The 16,255-nt window shown below is 49.6% G+C and overlaps 1 protein-coding gene across 2 annotated transcripts; it reads left to right on the top strand.

Annotated features, from left to right (window-relative positions):
* Positions 1-16,219, top strand: PRODH2 (proline dehydrogenase 2). Of its 2 annotated transcripts, NM_001104967.2 has the most exon segments (10): positions 5-269; positions 348-544; positions 636-774; positions 856-942; positions 8,247-8,327; positions 8,413-8,568; positions 8,668-8,834; positions 12,634-12,744; positions 13,386-13,471; positions 15,332-15,581. In NM_001104967.2, coding segments are annotated over 10 exon segments (1,386 nt in total). In that variant the 5' UTR covers positions 5-95; the 3' UTR covers positions 15,520-15,581.
* Positions 16,220-16,255: the final 36 nt, after the last annotated feature.

Genomic DNA, 16,255 nt, shown 5'->3' with positions numbered 1-16,255 from the left:
AATCAGTCACTGTCCCTGGCCGGGCAAGGGGCACTGGGTAGACCAGCTGCCTCCAAAGCCCCCTGCTCCAGTGTGGAAGTGGTGAAGGATTCCTGATGCTTCAGACCTGTCGTGTGCTCCGCTCCCGAGCTGGCCCCTCCCCAGGGAGCTGGCAGCCCCTCAGCTTTGATGGTGGGGCCTTCCACCTCAAGAGCACGGGAGAACTGACCCGGGCTTTGCTGGTGCTACGGCTGTGTGCCTGGCCGCCTCTGGTCACCCATGGCCTGGCGGTGAGCAGCAATCCTGGGGGGACTAGCCTAGGAAGTTCCTGGGGCCTGGTTCTGAGCCCCTGCTCCCTGTCACCCCAGCTCCAAGCCTGGTCTCAGCGACTCCTGGGCTCCCGGCTCTCCGGTGCACTTCTCCGAGCATCCATCTACGGGCAGTTTGTAGCTGGTGAGACCGCCGAGGAGGTGAGGAGCTGTGTCCTACAGCTCCAGAACCTAGGCCTGCGGCCTCTGCTGGCAGTGCCCACTGAGGAGGAGCCAGACTCGGCTGTCAAGACGGGGTGAGTAGGGGGGCCCGGAACCAGGGAGGCCGGGAGGCTGGTGGGAAGGGGGCTAGTGGGCTCCCAGCCCTGATGCCTGCCGGCTGGGCAGCGAGGCCTGGTATGAAGGGAACCTCAGTGCGATGCTGCGATGCGTGGACCTGTCACGAGGCCTCCTGGAGACCCCTGACCCAACGGGAAATGCCCTGATGCAGCTGAAGATGACGGCGCTGATGAGCACTCGGCTCTGTGTAAGGGGTGGGCCGGGTGGGAGGGGAGGGACGGCTGCCCACCAGGTCCCCCTCACCGCCCCACCCTCCATCCCATTCCAGAAGCAGCTCACCTCATGGGTCCTAAGGCCAGGGGATTCTTTGGAGCTGAGCCCCAAGAGGCTGGCAGAAGCCATGGACTCTGGACAGGTAAGGACCACAGGTTGGGGGAGAGGAATGGTTGGTGGGGAGTGCAGAGGCAGCAGACACCAGCCAGCAGAATGTTCTAAATATTTAACTATCTCTACTTCCCAGGCTTAGAACTATCAGAATAAATGGGGTTACTGCCCTGGGGCATGGCTGGAGAGTAACCGGAATATGGGTCACCTGGGGATTCTAGGCTAGGGGCCTGGGAGCTGGGAGCTCTAGTAGGATCAATTAAGACAGTAGCTCTTTACCAATAAAAAAGTAACCAATATTTTTTCAATCAACTTAGCTACGCTAGTGTATGCTAACTAGCTAGGAGCTATGATTAGACCAGTGGGGTTTTGGTTCATTCATTTACTCGTTTGTTCTTTCATTTATTCTTTATTTCTGTATCTTATTTCTACCTTCCCCGCCATCAGTAATCACTTCACCTTGTATACTATACATCTCTTTGTTACCAGGATGTGGTTTTGACAAATATATGCTATTTGGGGGCATATTTTTCCAACATTTTATTATGAAAATTTTCAAACATACAGAAAAATCAAAAGAATTTTATGGTGAACACCTGCTATTGTTCCTTTAAAATCATATCCATTCCTCTATCCATCCATCCACCCATCTTATTTTCTGATGCATTTCAAAGTAATTTGCAGACATCAGCACGCTTCTCCCCTCAAATGCTTCAGAATGCATATCACCAACTAGAGCTCAGCAGTCATTTCTTTTCAGGTAAAATTTATACACAGTGAGATGCATACATTGTAAATGTACCTTTTGATGAGCTTTGACAAATACACGCTGGAGCTACTACAATCCCTATCAAAGTACAGAACATTTCCATCCCTGCAGAAAGTCCCCTTGTGCCCTTCTCCATCAGTCTGGGGTTGGGTATAGTTTTAAACATCTACAAGTAACATTCATCATTATGTTGAAAAAGACTGATTCTGGGAAAGATTGAGAGCAGGAGGAGAAGGAGGCGGCAGAGGATGAGGTGGTTAGACAGCATCACCAACTCAATGAACATGAGTTTGAGGAAACTCCTGGAGACAGTGAAGGACAGAGAAGCCTGGCACACCACAGTCTATGGGGTCATAAAGAGTCAGACACGACTTTGCGACTAAACAACATTATGTTATCTGTTGCATCCTGTTTCTTACGTTTTTCCACTGAGCACTCTGATTTTTAGATCCCTCCAATCATCTCTGTATACATCTAATCCATTGTGTTTTTTTTTTAATTACTTGTTTTATTCTTTTTGGCTGTCCTGGGTCTCCATTGCTGCTCTTGGACATTCTCTAGTTGGGGAGAGTACAGGATACTCTAACTGTGGTGCGTGGGATTCCTCACTGCGGTGGCTTCTCTTGGTGCGGAGCATAGGTTCTAGGGTGCCTGGGCTTCAGTAATTGTGGTGCACGGGCTTAGTTGCTCCAAGTCATGTGGAGTCTTTCCAGACCAGGAATCAAACCCACATCCACTGTATCAGCAGGCGGATTCTTAACCCCTGAACCACAGGGGAAGTCCTAATCCGTTGTTTCTAATTTGGGCTTCTGGCCGCCGGGTTTACCTCTCCTAGGATGGGCACCCAGGTAGCCTCTGAGTCTCCATCACTGCCAAATAATACTACCTGGGACCTGCTGATGTTTATTTTTTAATTTGTAATTTTTTTTTAATGGATCACAGAACACATCGAAGCCGTGCTTAAAGGATCAGCTTTGGAGCGTAACAAGCTTCACCCCTTCATGAGCTTTTCACTCACATGTGGCAATGGTAGTAATGTCTTCCCAGGGCAGTTTTCAGGACGAAAACCCTTGCCAGGCTGGCATCTTCATGATGACAAAGGGGCCCTGCTGCTTCTGTGTCCCTCACTTCCCTTGTCTTCCCCAACACCATCAGACCTGGTGTTCCTCATTTTCCATCGCTCCTGGCTCATCCTCAGTCTTCGTTAAGTTTACTCTGCCTGATACTCAAATATGGAGGTTCCCCAGGGTGAGGCCCAGGCTTGCTCCTCACTCCCCTCGAAAGGGCCTTCTCACCCACCCCTTCAGCCTCAGTTTCCCCGGTTTGCACTAATGATGCCCACCTGTCTCCAGGCCCAGCCTTTCCCCTGACCCTCCCCCTGCACCAAACTTCCCCTTGGGCGTCCCCCAGACTTCTCACACCCACTGGGTCCCACACTGGCCTGTGTCTCCCTAGAGCTGTCCCTTCTTCCTGTCCCCATGTCAGAGCTGCCCTGCCATCCCCACCCCAGATCCCAGCCCCCACCCATCCTTGGTCTTCACAGTCACCAGTTCCCCAGCACGATTTATGACTGTCCTGTTCACGGTCATGTCCCAGGCCCTAGCACCTAGACAGGATGTGAAAAACATGTCAAATGAATGAATAAATAAATGAAGCAGGTGAGTTTGGAACAACGTATTAACGGTGGAGAACTTACCGACCACTCACAACGTGCCGCACACTGTCCTGACGGCTTTACATATATTTGAGGGAAGCATTTCCTCTCTGCCTGTGGGTGGGTGTACATGGTGACGGTTAAGTACTCAGGCTCTGGAGAAGCTGAGGTTTAAGTCCTAGGTCAAGCTGTGTGACTTTAGATGAGTAGATGAGTAACTTCACCTCTCTGTGTCTTGACCTCTGCTTCCCCCCGTAAAACGGGGGTGACAGTAGTCGCCACCTCCGACGGTGGTGAAGGGTAAATGAGGGCTGGGTTGGCCCCCTGTGAGGGTGACGGCTCCACCAGCTGCGCACACCCCAGAACTCCCCCAGACGCTGCCCCACAGCGGGGGACGATTCCCTGACTGGGGAGACGCACTGGGCAGGTAGGTGCCCCTTGCTCCTCCCTCCTGCTGGAGAGAGTCTTCTTCCCCAAGATGCGGTCCATATCCATCCTGTCGGCCATGAGTGTGTGTGTGTGTGCTAAGTCACTTCAGTTGTGTCCAACTCTTTGTGACCCTATGGACTGTAGCCCTCCAGGCTCCTCTATGCATGGGATTCTCCAGGCAAGAATATTGGAGTGGGTTGTCATGCCCTCCTCCAGGGATCTTCCCAACCCGGGGGTTGAACCCATATCTCTTGTATCTCCTGCATTGGCAGGCAGATCCTTTACCACTAGCGCTGCCTGGGAAGGAGTCCTGTTGGCCATAACAGAATTCCACCTATTCCTCTTTTTTAACTTTCCCATTTCTCTGAACCCAACTGGACTCCCTGAGTCACCAGAAGATCACATTCATGTGGAATCTCCATAAGAAGACCGAGAACTGTGTGCATTAGCCAGTTATGTCCAACTCTTTGCGACCCCATGGACTGTAGTCCCACCAGGCTCCTCTGTCCATGGAATTCTCCAGGCAAGAATTACTGGAGTGGGTTGCCATTCCTTTCTCCAGGGGAATCTTCCCGACCCAGGGACTGAACCCAGGTCTCCAGCACTGCAGGAAGATTCTTTACCGTCTGAGCCACCAGGGAAGATCCCTGTTACAAATGTCTAACAATTCCTTAAATGTCTGTTGAACATGTACTATGTTCCAGGTGCTATGCCAGGGGTGGAGACTGTTGTTCAGTCACTCAGTCATATCTCACTCTTTGCAACCCCATGAACTGCAGCACACCAGGCTTCCCTGTCCTTCACCATCTCCCAGAGCTTGCTCAAACTCATGTCCATTGTGGGGTGGGGATGCTGATCAAGATAAACAAAATATATGTCCTTGAGGCACTTACTTGCAAGAGACAATCATTCAAATCAAAGCCAAAGAGAAAAACAAATATTGTACATTAACGCATATATGTGGAATCTAGAAAAATGGTACAGATGAACCTACTGCAAAGCAGAAATAGAGACAAAGATATACAGTACAAATGTATGGATAGCAAAGGCGGGGGGTAGGATGAACTGGGAGATTGGGATTGACATATATCAGTTCAGTTCAGTCGCTCAGTTGTGTCTGACTCTCTGCGACCCCATGGACTGCAGCATGCCAGGCTTCCCTGCCCATCACCAACTCCCAGAGTTTACTCAAACTCATGTCCATAGAGTTGGTGATGCCATCCAATAATCTCATCCTCTGTCATCCCTTTCTCCTCCTGCCTTCAATCTTTCCCAGCATCAGGGTCTTTTCAAATGAGTCAGTTCTTTGTATCAGGTGGCCAAAGTACTGGAGTTTCAGCTTTAGCATCAGTCCTTCCAATGAATATTCAGGACTGATCTCCTTTAGAATGGACTGGTTAGGTCTCCTTGCAGTCCAAGGGACTCTCAAGGGTCTTCAACACCACAGTTCAAAAGCATCAATTCTTCGGCGCTCAGCTTTCTTTATAGTCCAACTCTCATATCCATACATGACCACTGGAAAAACCATAGCTGTGACTAGACGGACCCTTGTTGGCAAAGTAATGTCTCTGCTTTTTAATATGCTATCTAAGTTGGTCATAACATTTCTTCCAAGGAGCAAGTGTCTTTTAATTTCATGGTTGCAGCCACCATCTGCAGTGATTTTGGAGCCCAAGAAAATAAAGTATCTCACTGTTTCCATTGTTTCCCCATCTATTTGCTATGAAGTGGTGGGACTGGATGCCATGATCTTAGTTTTCTGAATGTTGAGTTTTAAGCCAACTTTTTCACTCTCCTCTTTCACTTTCATCAAGAGGCTCTTTAGTTCTTCTTTGCTTTCTGCCATAAGGGTGGTGTCATCTGCATATCTGAGGTTATTGATATTTCTTCTGGCATTCATATACAGTATTATATGTAATGTAGATAACTAACGAGAACCTACTGTATAGCACAGAGAACTCTACTCAATGCTTTATGGTGACTCACATGGGAAAGAAATCCAAAAAAGGACAGTATGTATATGTACGGCTGATTCACTTAGATGTATAGCAGAAATTAACACATCATTGTAAGGCAGCTATGTGTGCTGTGCTGTGCTCAGTCTTGCCTGACTCTTTTGAGACCCCATGGACTGTAGCTCACCAGGTTTCTCTGTCCATGAGATTCTCCAGGCAAGAATACTGGAGTGAGTTGCCGCTTCCTCCTCCAGAGGAGCTTCCCAACCCAGGGACTGAACCTGTGTCTCCAAGTCTCTTGCATTGGCAGGTGGATGCTTTACCACTGAGCCATCAAGGAAGCCCCAAAAAGCAACAATAAAAGCCAGAAAAAGTCCAGTAAAAAGTTAAGACAAAAACCCAAAGCTGAGTGCAGACTTGCTTGGCTGCCGGTCACGTGGTGGGGAGGGGGCGCAAGTGCACCCAGCCAGGAAATTCGATCTTTTTAAAGGTTTTAAGTTACCCTCTGGGTCTCAGTTTCCTTATTTGTAAATTGGAAATTATGTTTCCTTAATTGTTTTAGGGAATCACAGAAATTAATGCAGATGAAGTACATACATTAGAAATTGGGTTCTGAGAGTCTTCCTGTATTAGTAAACTGCCTTTTCACTTGAGCTCTTCTGAAAGGTTCCTGTTTATTAGAAGTGATCTTGGATTCAGATGTGGAGGCTGGTGCAGAGACAGACACAGAAACACACTTCCCTCTCTTCACTCTATTCATAAGTGTGTGAAAAATGTTTAATTATTAAAAAAAACCTCAAAGTGGATATGTAACAAGTATAAATAAGCATTGTAGAATGAGATGGTTGGATGGCATCACCAACTCAATGGACATGAGTTTGGGCACACTCTGAGAGATAGTGAAGGACAAGTAAGCCTAGTGTGCTGCAGTCCATGGGCTTGCAAAGAGTCAGACATGACAGCGACCGAACAACAACAAGGACTTCTCTGGTGGTCCAGTGGCTAAGACTCCATGCTCCTAATGCAGGGGGCGCAGATCAGATCCCTGTCAGGAAACTAGATCCCAAATCTCACAGCTAAGTGCTACAACTAAAAGATCCTGCATGCTGCAACTAAGACCCTGCGCAGCCAGATAAATAAATTAATTTTTAAAAAACGAGTATTGTAGGGAAAATAAGGCTAAGGAAGGGGAAGGGAAAGCCCCAGCTAGGGAGTTGCAAATTCAAACCAGAGAAAATAAAGACCCTGCTGAGAGGTTGGAGTGGGGTGGATGGACATCTAGGGGAACAGTGTTCCAGGTGGAAGGAACAGCCAGAGCAAAGGCTCTGAGGTGCGAAGGTACCTGGCATGTTCCAAGAGTAGCCAGGAGGCCAGCGAGGCCGGAGAGCAGTGAGCGAGGCGAAGGGCGGGAGGAGGTAGAATAAAGAGGTCAGATCAGGGGAGCCTTGTGAGTTGCAGTGAGACATCCTGAGAAACTAACGCAAAGTAACACTCTCGGCTCTTATTAGGAGCTGGTTACTGTTCCTAGATGCTAACTCCAAGTCACTTCACTTTCCCAGCTTTGGTTTTCTCACTGGAAAACGGAGCTTGGAATAATATCTGCCTACTAGGATCATTGTGAAGATTATAAGACGGCATTAGAAGTCACCTATTATTATAACAATAACAACATGTATTGAGTGCTTAGGGCTTCCCAGGTGGCACACTGGTAAAGAATCTGCCTGCCAAAGCAGGAGTTGCAAGAGACGTGGGTTTGATCCCTGGATCAGGAAGATCCCCTGGAGTAGGAAATGGCAACCCGCCCCAGTATTCTTGCCTGGGAAATCCCATGGACAGAGGAGCCTGGCGGGCTATGGTCCATGGGGTCTCAAACAGTCAGACACGACTGGGCACACACAAAACAACAAAAACACTGAGTGCTTATCATATGTTGGCCCTGTCCTGTCCTGTTTATGGCCAGGCCATTTTTATCCACGCAGCAACTGAATGAGGTAGATCCTATAATCATCCCCGTTTTACAGAGAACATTGAGGCCCAGAGAGGTTACATTTGTTCAAGTCCACACAGTGAATGGTGGAGCCAAAACTCAAACTCAAATTCTGGGCTCTCAACCCATGTGTGTGTGTGTGTGTGTGTGAGTGTGCGTGCTAAGTCTCTTCAGTCATGTCCGACTCTGTGTGACCCCACGGGACTGTAACTGGCCAGGCTCCTCTGTCCATGGGATTTCCCAGGCAAGAATACTGCAGTGGGTTGCCGTCCCCTCCTCCAGGGGATCTTCCCAGCCCAGGGACAGAACTGGCGTCTCTTTACCTGCATTGGCAGGCAAGTTCTTTACCACTAGCACCACTTGGGAAGCCCGTCCATCCATGTATTATACCTCAATAAATAGTATCTATATGATACAGCTGCTTTCCAGATTTCTAGTAATTTCTAAACTTTTTTCCCTGCCTGCTGGTGGGGGAGAGGAGGCTTGGGCTCTGGAAGGGTCCAGAAGGCCTGAGCCGCCTTGCCTCCCCCCTGCCCCCCAGGACCTCCAGGTCTCCTGCCTCAACACCGAGCAAACACGACACCTCCAGGCCTCCCTGAGTCGTTTGCACCGGGTGGTACAGGTAACAGCTTCGGCCGAGGCCTGCCTCCACCGCGCCTGCTTGCTGGTCACCCCTGGGGCCCGACCGCAGTCCCTCTCACCCTCAGCACGCCCAGGCCCAGCGCGTGAGGCTCCTGGTGGATGCCGAGTACACCTCTCTGAACCCGGCACTCTCTCTGCTGGTGGCTGCCTTGGCCACGCGCTGGAACAGCTCCGGGGAAGGCGGGCCCTGGGTGTGGAACACTTACCAGGCCTATCTGAAGGTGTGTAGTGCACTCCGGGGATAGGGGGTGTTTGGGGACAAGGGGCTGCAGGCCGGGGTCCCAGCGCCTTGATCTGAAGCCGCCCATGTGCTCCACCAGGACACCTATGAGCGGCTGAGGCGGGACGCTGAGGCCGCAGACAGGGCTGGCCTGGCCTTTGGGGTGAAGTTGGTACGAGGGGCATATCTGGACAAGGAGAGAGAGACGGCCCGGCTCCAGGGAACCGAAGATCCCACTCAGCCTGACTATGAGGCTACCAGTCAGAGGTGGGACAGGGGCAGGCCGGCCTCTGAGATGAATAATTGTTGCTGTGGTTGTTCAGTAGCTAAGTCGTGTCTGACTCTGTGACCCCATGGCTTGGCAGCACGCCAGACTTCCCTGTCCTTCACTATCTCCTGGAGTTTGCTCAAATTCACATCCATTGAGTCAGTGATGCTATCTAGCCATCTCATCCTCTGCCGGCCTCGAGAGGAAGAGCATTAGCATCTAACCTTCCATTAGAGCTCATTCCCCACAGTGTCCAGCAACCTACGTGCGTCTACAGGTCACTCTCTCTCCCCGACCAGGAGACTGTCGCTTCCCACCTGAACAGCAGCCTGCTCCCTTCTCTGTCACCCCTCTCCAACCTGTCGCCAGTGGGGAGCCTGTTAATACCTGTGTCAAATCTCCCTCCTCAGTTCAAATCCTCCCATAGCTCCCAGCACACCCTCGATAAACCCCAGATCCTTGCAGTGGCCTGCAGTCCTGTCCCCTCACTCACTTCACTCCAGCCACACTGGCCTCCTTGATGACCCCAGGGACTTTGCACTTCTTGTTCCCACTGCCCAGAACCTTCTCCCTCCAGATGGCCGTGTGGCAGGGCTCAGTCACTCACCTTCTTAGGTCTTTACTTTTTGGGACCTTCTCAGGGGACCTTCTTGCCCTCCCTACCAAAAACTGACACAGACCACACCCTCTCTTCTTGGATTGATTTTTCTCCCAGCACTTACTGGCAGCAGAGCTTTGGCGTTCAGTTGCTCATTGTCTTTCTCTCCCATGAGAGCGTGGGCCCAGGAGGGCAGGGTTTTCTAACTTGTTCACTGCTGAGTCCTCAGTGCTTAACACTGCTGCTCCATGGGAGGTGCTCGGTACAGGTCTGGTGAATGAAGGAGTAAACGACCCCAAGCAGTAGATACTATTGCTCTCTCTCTATTTCACAGAGGATGAAACAGGCTCAGAGACGTGACATCTCTTACCCAAGGTTGCAAAGCTAGTGAGTGGCAGTGCCAAGATTTGAGCCTTGGCAGACTGGGTTCCCTGGTGGCAGTAGCAGTAAAGAGCCCTCCTCCCAATGCTAGAGATGCAGGTTCGATCCCTGGGTCATGAAGATCCCCTGGAGGAGGGCATGGCAACCCACTCCATTGTTCTTGCCTGGAGAATCCCACGGACAAAGAAGCCTGGAGGGCTGCAGTCCATCGGGTCACAGAGTTGGACACGACTGAAGTGACTTAGCACATGCAGACTGACTCTAGAACCCTGATTCTGATACACCTCAAATCACAGGCAAGACATGGCTGAGCTCCTGGGGCCACCATCTCATGGCCCTGAGAAGAAAAGATTTGTTCTTTCAATACACACTTGCTGATCACTTGTTTCAGATCAGTGTTGGATTCTGGTTGCGGTAGCAATCCAGCTGGACCCCAGGCTCTGTTCTCATGGAGTTTTCAAAGCCTGATTCCATTTCCCAGCGGACAAGGAGGGGTCTGTAGAGCCACAGGGACTTACCAAGCTCCCACAGAAAGTGGCCAAGCCATGAAGGCTAAGCTTGCATCCAAAGCCCATGAAGCCTCCTAGGCACATTTGTATCCTATGGGCTTAATCATTTGGAATCATTTTTTTTTACTGAAATATAAATTCACATACCATACAATTCGCTATTTTAAACTACAATTCAGTGGCTTTTAGTATATTCATTAAATTTTGCAGCCATCATCACCAATTCCAGAACATTTTCATCATCTCAAAAAGAAACTCCAGGACTTCCCGAGTGGTCCAGTGGTTAAGACTCTGAGGGTCCACTGCAGGGGAAATGGGCTCGATCCCTGGTCTGGGAACTAAAGTCCCACACCCTTAAGCAAAACAAACAGACAGACAGACAGACAGACAGACAGACAGACATGGCACAGCCAAAAACAAACCATATTCCATCAGCTGTTTTTGTACAGCAGCCGAGTTGTGTCCGACTCTTCGAGACACCATGGACTTCAGCACGCCAGGCTTCCCTGTCCCTCACTATCTCCAAGAGTTTGCCCAAGTTCATGACCAGTGAACTTGGGCAAATCAGTGATGCCATCCAACCATCTCATCCTCTGTCACCCTCTTCTCCTTCTGCCTTCAATCTTTCCCAGCATCAGGGTCTTTTCCAGTGAGTCAGCTGTTTGCAAAGTACTGGAGTTTCAGCTTCAGCATCAGTCCTTCCAAAGAGTATTCAGGGTTGATTTCCTTTAGGATTGACTGGTTGGATTTCTTTGCTTTCCAAGGGACTCTCAAGAGTCATCTGTAGCACCGCAGTTCGAAAGCATCATTTCTTTGGCACTCAGCCTTCTTTATAGTCCAGCTCTCACATCTGTACACGACTACTGGAAAGACCATATCCTTGACTATATAGACCTTTGTCAGCAAAGTGATGTCTTTGCTTTTTTAAACACTGTCTAGGGCTGTCATAGCTTTCCTGCCAAGAAGCAACCATCTTCTAATTTCACGGCTGCAATCATCACGCAGTGATTTTGGAGCCCAAGAAGAGAAAATCTGTCACTGCTTCCACCTTTCCCCTTTCTATTTGCTAATTTGCTAATGCAAATATCCATTAGCAGTCACTCATAATCCCCATCCCCTTAGGCCCTGGAAGCCACTAATCTACTTTTTGTCACTATGGATTTGTCTATTCTGGACATCTCATGTTAGTGGAGTCGCATAATACATGACCTTCCGTACCTGGCTTCTTTCACTCAGCATAATGTATTTAAGGTTCAACCATGCTGTAGTGTGTGTCAGTGCTTCATTCCTTGTTACGGTTGAATAATATTCCATTGTATGGAGAGGCCGCATTTGATTTATCCATTCATCAATTGATGGATATTTGCATTGTTTACACTTTTTGTCAATTGTGGATAGTGCTGCTATGAACATTCATGTACATATTTTTTGGTAAATGCACATTTTAAATTCTCTTAAAAGTCCAACTCTCTAGGACTGGAATTGCTGGGTCCTATGGTCACTCCATGTTTAACTTTTTGAGGAAGTGCCAGATGGTTTTCCAAAGTGGCTGCAGCCTTTTAGACTCACACTAGCACGGTGGGAGAATTCCAATTTCTCCACATCTTCTCCAGCATAGTACCATTAATGTTTTAATAGAGATTTTAAATAAATAATACATTCCCATGATTCAAAAATCAAAATGGGGACTTACCTGACGGTCCAGAGGTTAGGACTCCATGCTTCCACTTTGAGGGGCCTGGGTTTGATCTCTGGTTGAAGAACTAAGATCCCACCTGCCACTCTCTGCACAGCCAAAAAAAAAAAAAAAATGACACAAAAATGAACAGGCCGATACAGCTCACTTCCACCCACATCCCCATCCAATCATGGGGGGGCGGTTCCTGCCCCTACAGGGGCCCTCCACTATCCTCTGGGTGTTCATTTAGCCAGTCTCCCACTTACAGACATTTGGGGTGTTGCTAACCCTGCTCTGCAGACGTTGCTGAAGTGAATGTCAGTGGGTAAATGTCATCTCCTGTGACATGGCCCTTTGCTGTGAGACTGCCATTGTGCCAAAGACTTTAGGTCTACCCTCATCTCACTCCATCCCCACAACAATGCTAACAGATGAACGTGTGTTGTTAAAGGGAAAAAAAAGGCTCAGAAAGAAGATGTCCCTCACAGCTGAGGCAGGTGGGATGTAGGTACTTCCTGACTTCAGGGTCCTTGCCCTTAGGCACCCTACCCCTCAATGATATAAATCCCCAGTCTCTGGGGCCTGACCCTAACTCACCAGGTGCCATAAGCTGATCCTTCATCTCCCTTCAGTTACAGCCGCTGTCTGGAGCTGATGCTGACCCAGGTGTCCCATCGTGGCCCCATGTGCCACCTCATGGTGGCTTCCCACAATGAGGACTCTGTCCGCCAGGCAACCAAGCGGTATGAAGTAGGGGAATGGAAATAAGCGCCCAAAGGGTGGTTGACAAGCGGAGGGACTGTGGGGGCCAGTAGGTTCAAAGGGGGTCTGGGGAGAATATTCAAAATATTTAACTCCTGCTACACCTGTAGGCTCCCGCTGAACAAGGAACTGCCCTTATTTGCTGGGGAATAGGGAAGTCCAACGGAGAAGGCAATGGCAACCCACTCCAGTACTCTTGCCTGGAAAATCCCATGGACGGAGGAGCCTGGAAGGCTGCAGTCCATGGGGTCGCTGAGGGTCAGACACGACTGAGCGACATCACTTTCACTTTTCACTTTCATGCATTGGAGAAGGAAATGGCAACCCACTCCAGTGTTCTTGCCTGGAGAATCCCAGGGATGGGGGAGCCTGGTGGGCTGCCGTCTATGGGGTCGAACAGAATCAGACATGACTGAAGTGACTTGGCAGCAGCAGCAGGGAAGTCCAAATATTTCAGGAAAGGAGCTGAGACTTACCGGCGAGCTTTCAGAGGTCCCAGAGCCATGGTTATTTATCAGTGAGTTTGGAAATACTTCAATATTCGAATAACTAGAAGAGCCATATGAGTGTGTCAAGGGGGATCCAGCCACTGTCTGGATTGATGATGTGACCTTTTCTGTAGCATGTGGGAGCTGGGCATTCCTCCAGATGGGCCTGTCTGCTTTGGACAACTTCTGGGGATGTGTGACCATGTCTCCTTGGCACTGGGTATGTGAGTGATCTGTCCCTCCCAGCCCCTACTCCCACCTCCCACCTAACCTGCCCCAGCCTCATTCCCTCCCAAACAGATCCCTTCTCCCATTCCCAGATGATGCCTGGCCAGGCTCCCATCAACAGCCTGCAGCCAGCCCAGTGGCAGGCCCTCAGAGAGGTCTGTCCCATATCTGAAGGCCTCGCGGGCCTATGTCTCTGCGTCTGTGCGCTGTTGTTTTTGTCTTGATCTTGGTATCTTGGTTTTTGATCTTGGTATCTTGTTTCCTGTCTGCTTTGTTATCTTTACTGTGTTGTTCCCCAGGGCCTGAGACCAGAAGATTTATGTTTTCTTCTGCCAGGCACTAAGGGGTACAAAATCACTGTACCCTAAATTCACAGCTTGAGGTTTCTTGAGATATCTCAAGGATCCACACTGGGGCTGCAAATATTTTAGGAGACTAACCTACAGTAACGGGCTTCCAGAATGGCTCAGTAGTAAAGACTCTGCCTGCAATGCAGGAGATGCAGGTTCAATCCCTGGGTCAGGAAGATCCCCTGGAGGAGGGCATGGCAACTCACTCCAGTATTCTTGCCTGAAGAATCTCATGAACAGAGGAGCCTTGTGGGCTAACAGTCCATAGCCTTGTGGGCAAAGTCTGACAACGACTGAAGTGACTGAGCACACACGCATGCAACCCATGGCCACAACTTCTCAGAGATGGACTTCTGTTTCCTTCCTTGCTCTGTTTATGGTCAAGGCCAACCTTCCTTATGGGAGAGTTGACTTCTTGTTAACTCTTACTTTGAGGGTCTAGATTTTGGGGTTCACACTTAATCTGGGGAAACTCTTTTATAACTCTTAATCCTGGTCAGGTTTTAGGCCTCCATTTCTGTACCCCCTTAACTTTGAAGTCATTAGACAGAAACTCAGTTTTGCCCTCAGGAAAGAAACGCTTCTCGTGTAATCCTTCTGCTCTGGGTTCTCTCTCTTTTTTAAGAAAAAGAATTTTTAAATTTATTTTTGGCTGTGCTAAGTCTTCATTGCTGTGTGGTCTCTTCTCTAGCTGTGGTGAGCAGGGGGTTACTTTCTAGTTGCAGTGCACGGGCTTCTCATTGCAGTTTCTCTTGTTGCAGAGCACGGGCTCTAGGCATGGGGGCTTCAGTAGTCACAGCATGTGGGGTCAGTACTTGTGGCACGTGGGCTTAGCTGTCCAGTGGCATGTGGGGTCTTCCTGGATCAGGGATTGAACCCGTCTCTCCTGCATTGGCAGGCAGATTCTCTACCACTGAGCCACAAGAGAAGCCCCTCATTTTCTCTTAATTCTTGAATTAGTAAATTCCTTATTCTCTTTGCTTCCCTAATAGCTCAGTTGGTAAAGAATTCGTCTGCAGTGCAGGAGACCACGGTTCGATTCCTGGGTCAGGAAGATTTCCCTGGAGAAGGGATATGCTACCCACTCCAGTATTCTTGGGCTTCCCTAGTGACTCAGCTGGTAGAGAATCCACCTGCAATCAGGAAACCTGGGTTCGATCACTGGGTTGGGAAGATCCCCTGGAGAAGGGAAGGGCTACCTACTCCAGTATTCTGGCCTGGAGAATTCCATGGACTGTATAGTCCATGGGGTTGCAAAGAGCTGGACACGACTGAGTGACTTTCACTTTCACTTTCACTTTATTCTCTTTGCAGCATTTTTATAACTTTGAGAATTTTTTATTTTAATGTTTACTCCAGGAGTTTTAGTTTTTCAGCGGGAGATTTTGTCCAACTCACCTAATCTGTCATGCTCTCAGAAATGGAAGTCTCTGTTCTAGATGGAGCCTATGGGAGCCTCTTGCCAAACTTGAGCCCACACACTGCCAATACTCTCCCTCCAGGGCAGGCTGGCTATGCTGTGTACAAGTCCATCCCCTATGGCTCCCTGGAGGAGGTGATCCCTTACCTGATCCGGAGGGCCCAGGAGAACCGAAGTGTACTACGGGGTGCCCGCAGGGAACAGGAGCTGCTCAGCCAAGAACTTCGACGGAGGCTGCTGGGGCGGAGCCTGAGGGTATCCCCCCATTAGCACCCCCAGGAGTCATGTGGTCAATAAAGTTCTTGAGCTGTTGCCCAGGCAGCTGCCTTGCACCAAAGCCATCTCTTTGGGGAAGGGCTCATCTTGACCTCAGCCAGCCCAAGTTCGGGGGCTCTGTGGCTCAAGAAGGATCTTTAGATGACCCTAGAGCACAGCGAGGGCATTGATCAAAGACTAAGGAGGTCCCCCCAACCCTGAGGCAGTCTATCCTGCAAAGGGCCTGGGGTCAGCTCTACTCAACCAGTCAGTGGCTGACATGGGAATTTTCTTCACTCCTGTGGACACCCGGGTAAACAGCACAGATGAAGAGCAGATACTGAAACACTGAAATCTAGAGGCTAGGCTAAGGCCACACGTCCAGGGAGAGACAGAGAGAAGAGCAAACCACTCTCTCACTTAATAAGCATTTACTGAGTCTCCTTCTGAGCTAGGCTCTCAGGTAAATAACACTGGGGACACAACAGAGACCAACACAACCCCAGGCCTGGGCTCACTGGGTTTTCAGTCCAGTAGGGGTAAACAGACCACCTTCAGGCAGTGACAGCCCAGGGTAATCAGGGCTGTGATGGGTGAGCTCGGGGGAGTATCTGGGCAGCCTTGGGGAAAGCCCAGAGGCTGAAGGAGGCCAGAGGAGACACCTGGTGATCAAGAGGGCTTCCCAGAGAATTCCCAAGAATAACCAAGTAAATATTGAGAAGAGCATTCAAAGCCAAGGGCATGTGCACAA

This window comes from Bos taurus, chromosome 18 (assembly GCF_002263795.3).
Source record: "Bos taurus isolate L1 Dominette 01449 registration number 42190680 breed Hereford chromosome 18, ARS-UCD2.0, whole genome shotgun sequence".
In the NCBI taxonomy this organism is placed as follows: domain Eukaryota; kingdom Metazoa; phylum Chordata; class Mammalia; order Artiodactyla; family Bovidae; genus Bos; species Bos taurus.
Note: the sequence above shows the minus strand (reverse complement) of the source record. Positions and strands in the feature narration are given on the sequence as shown.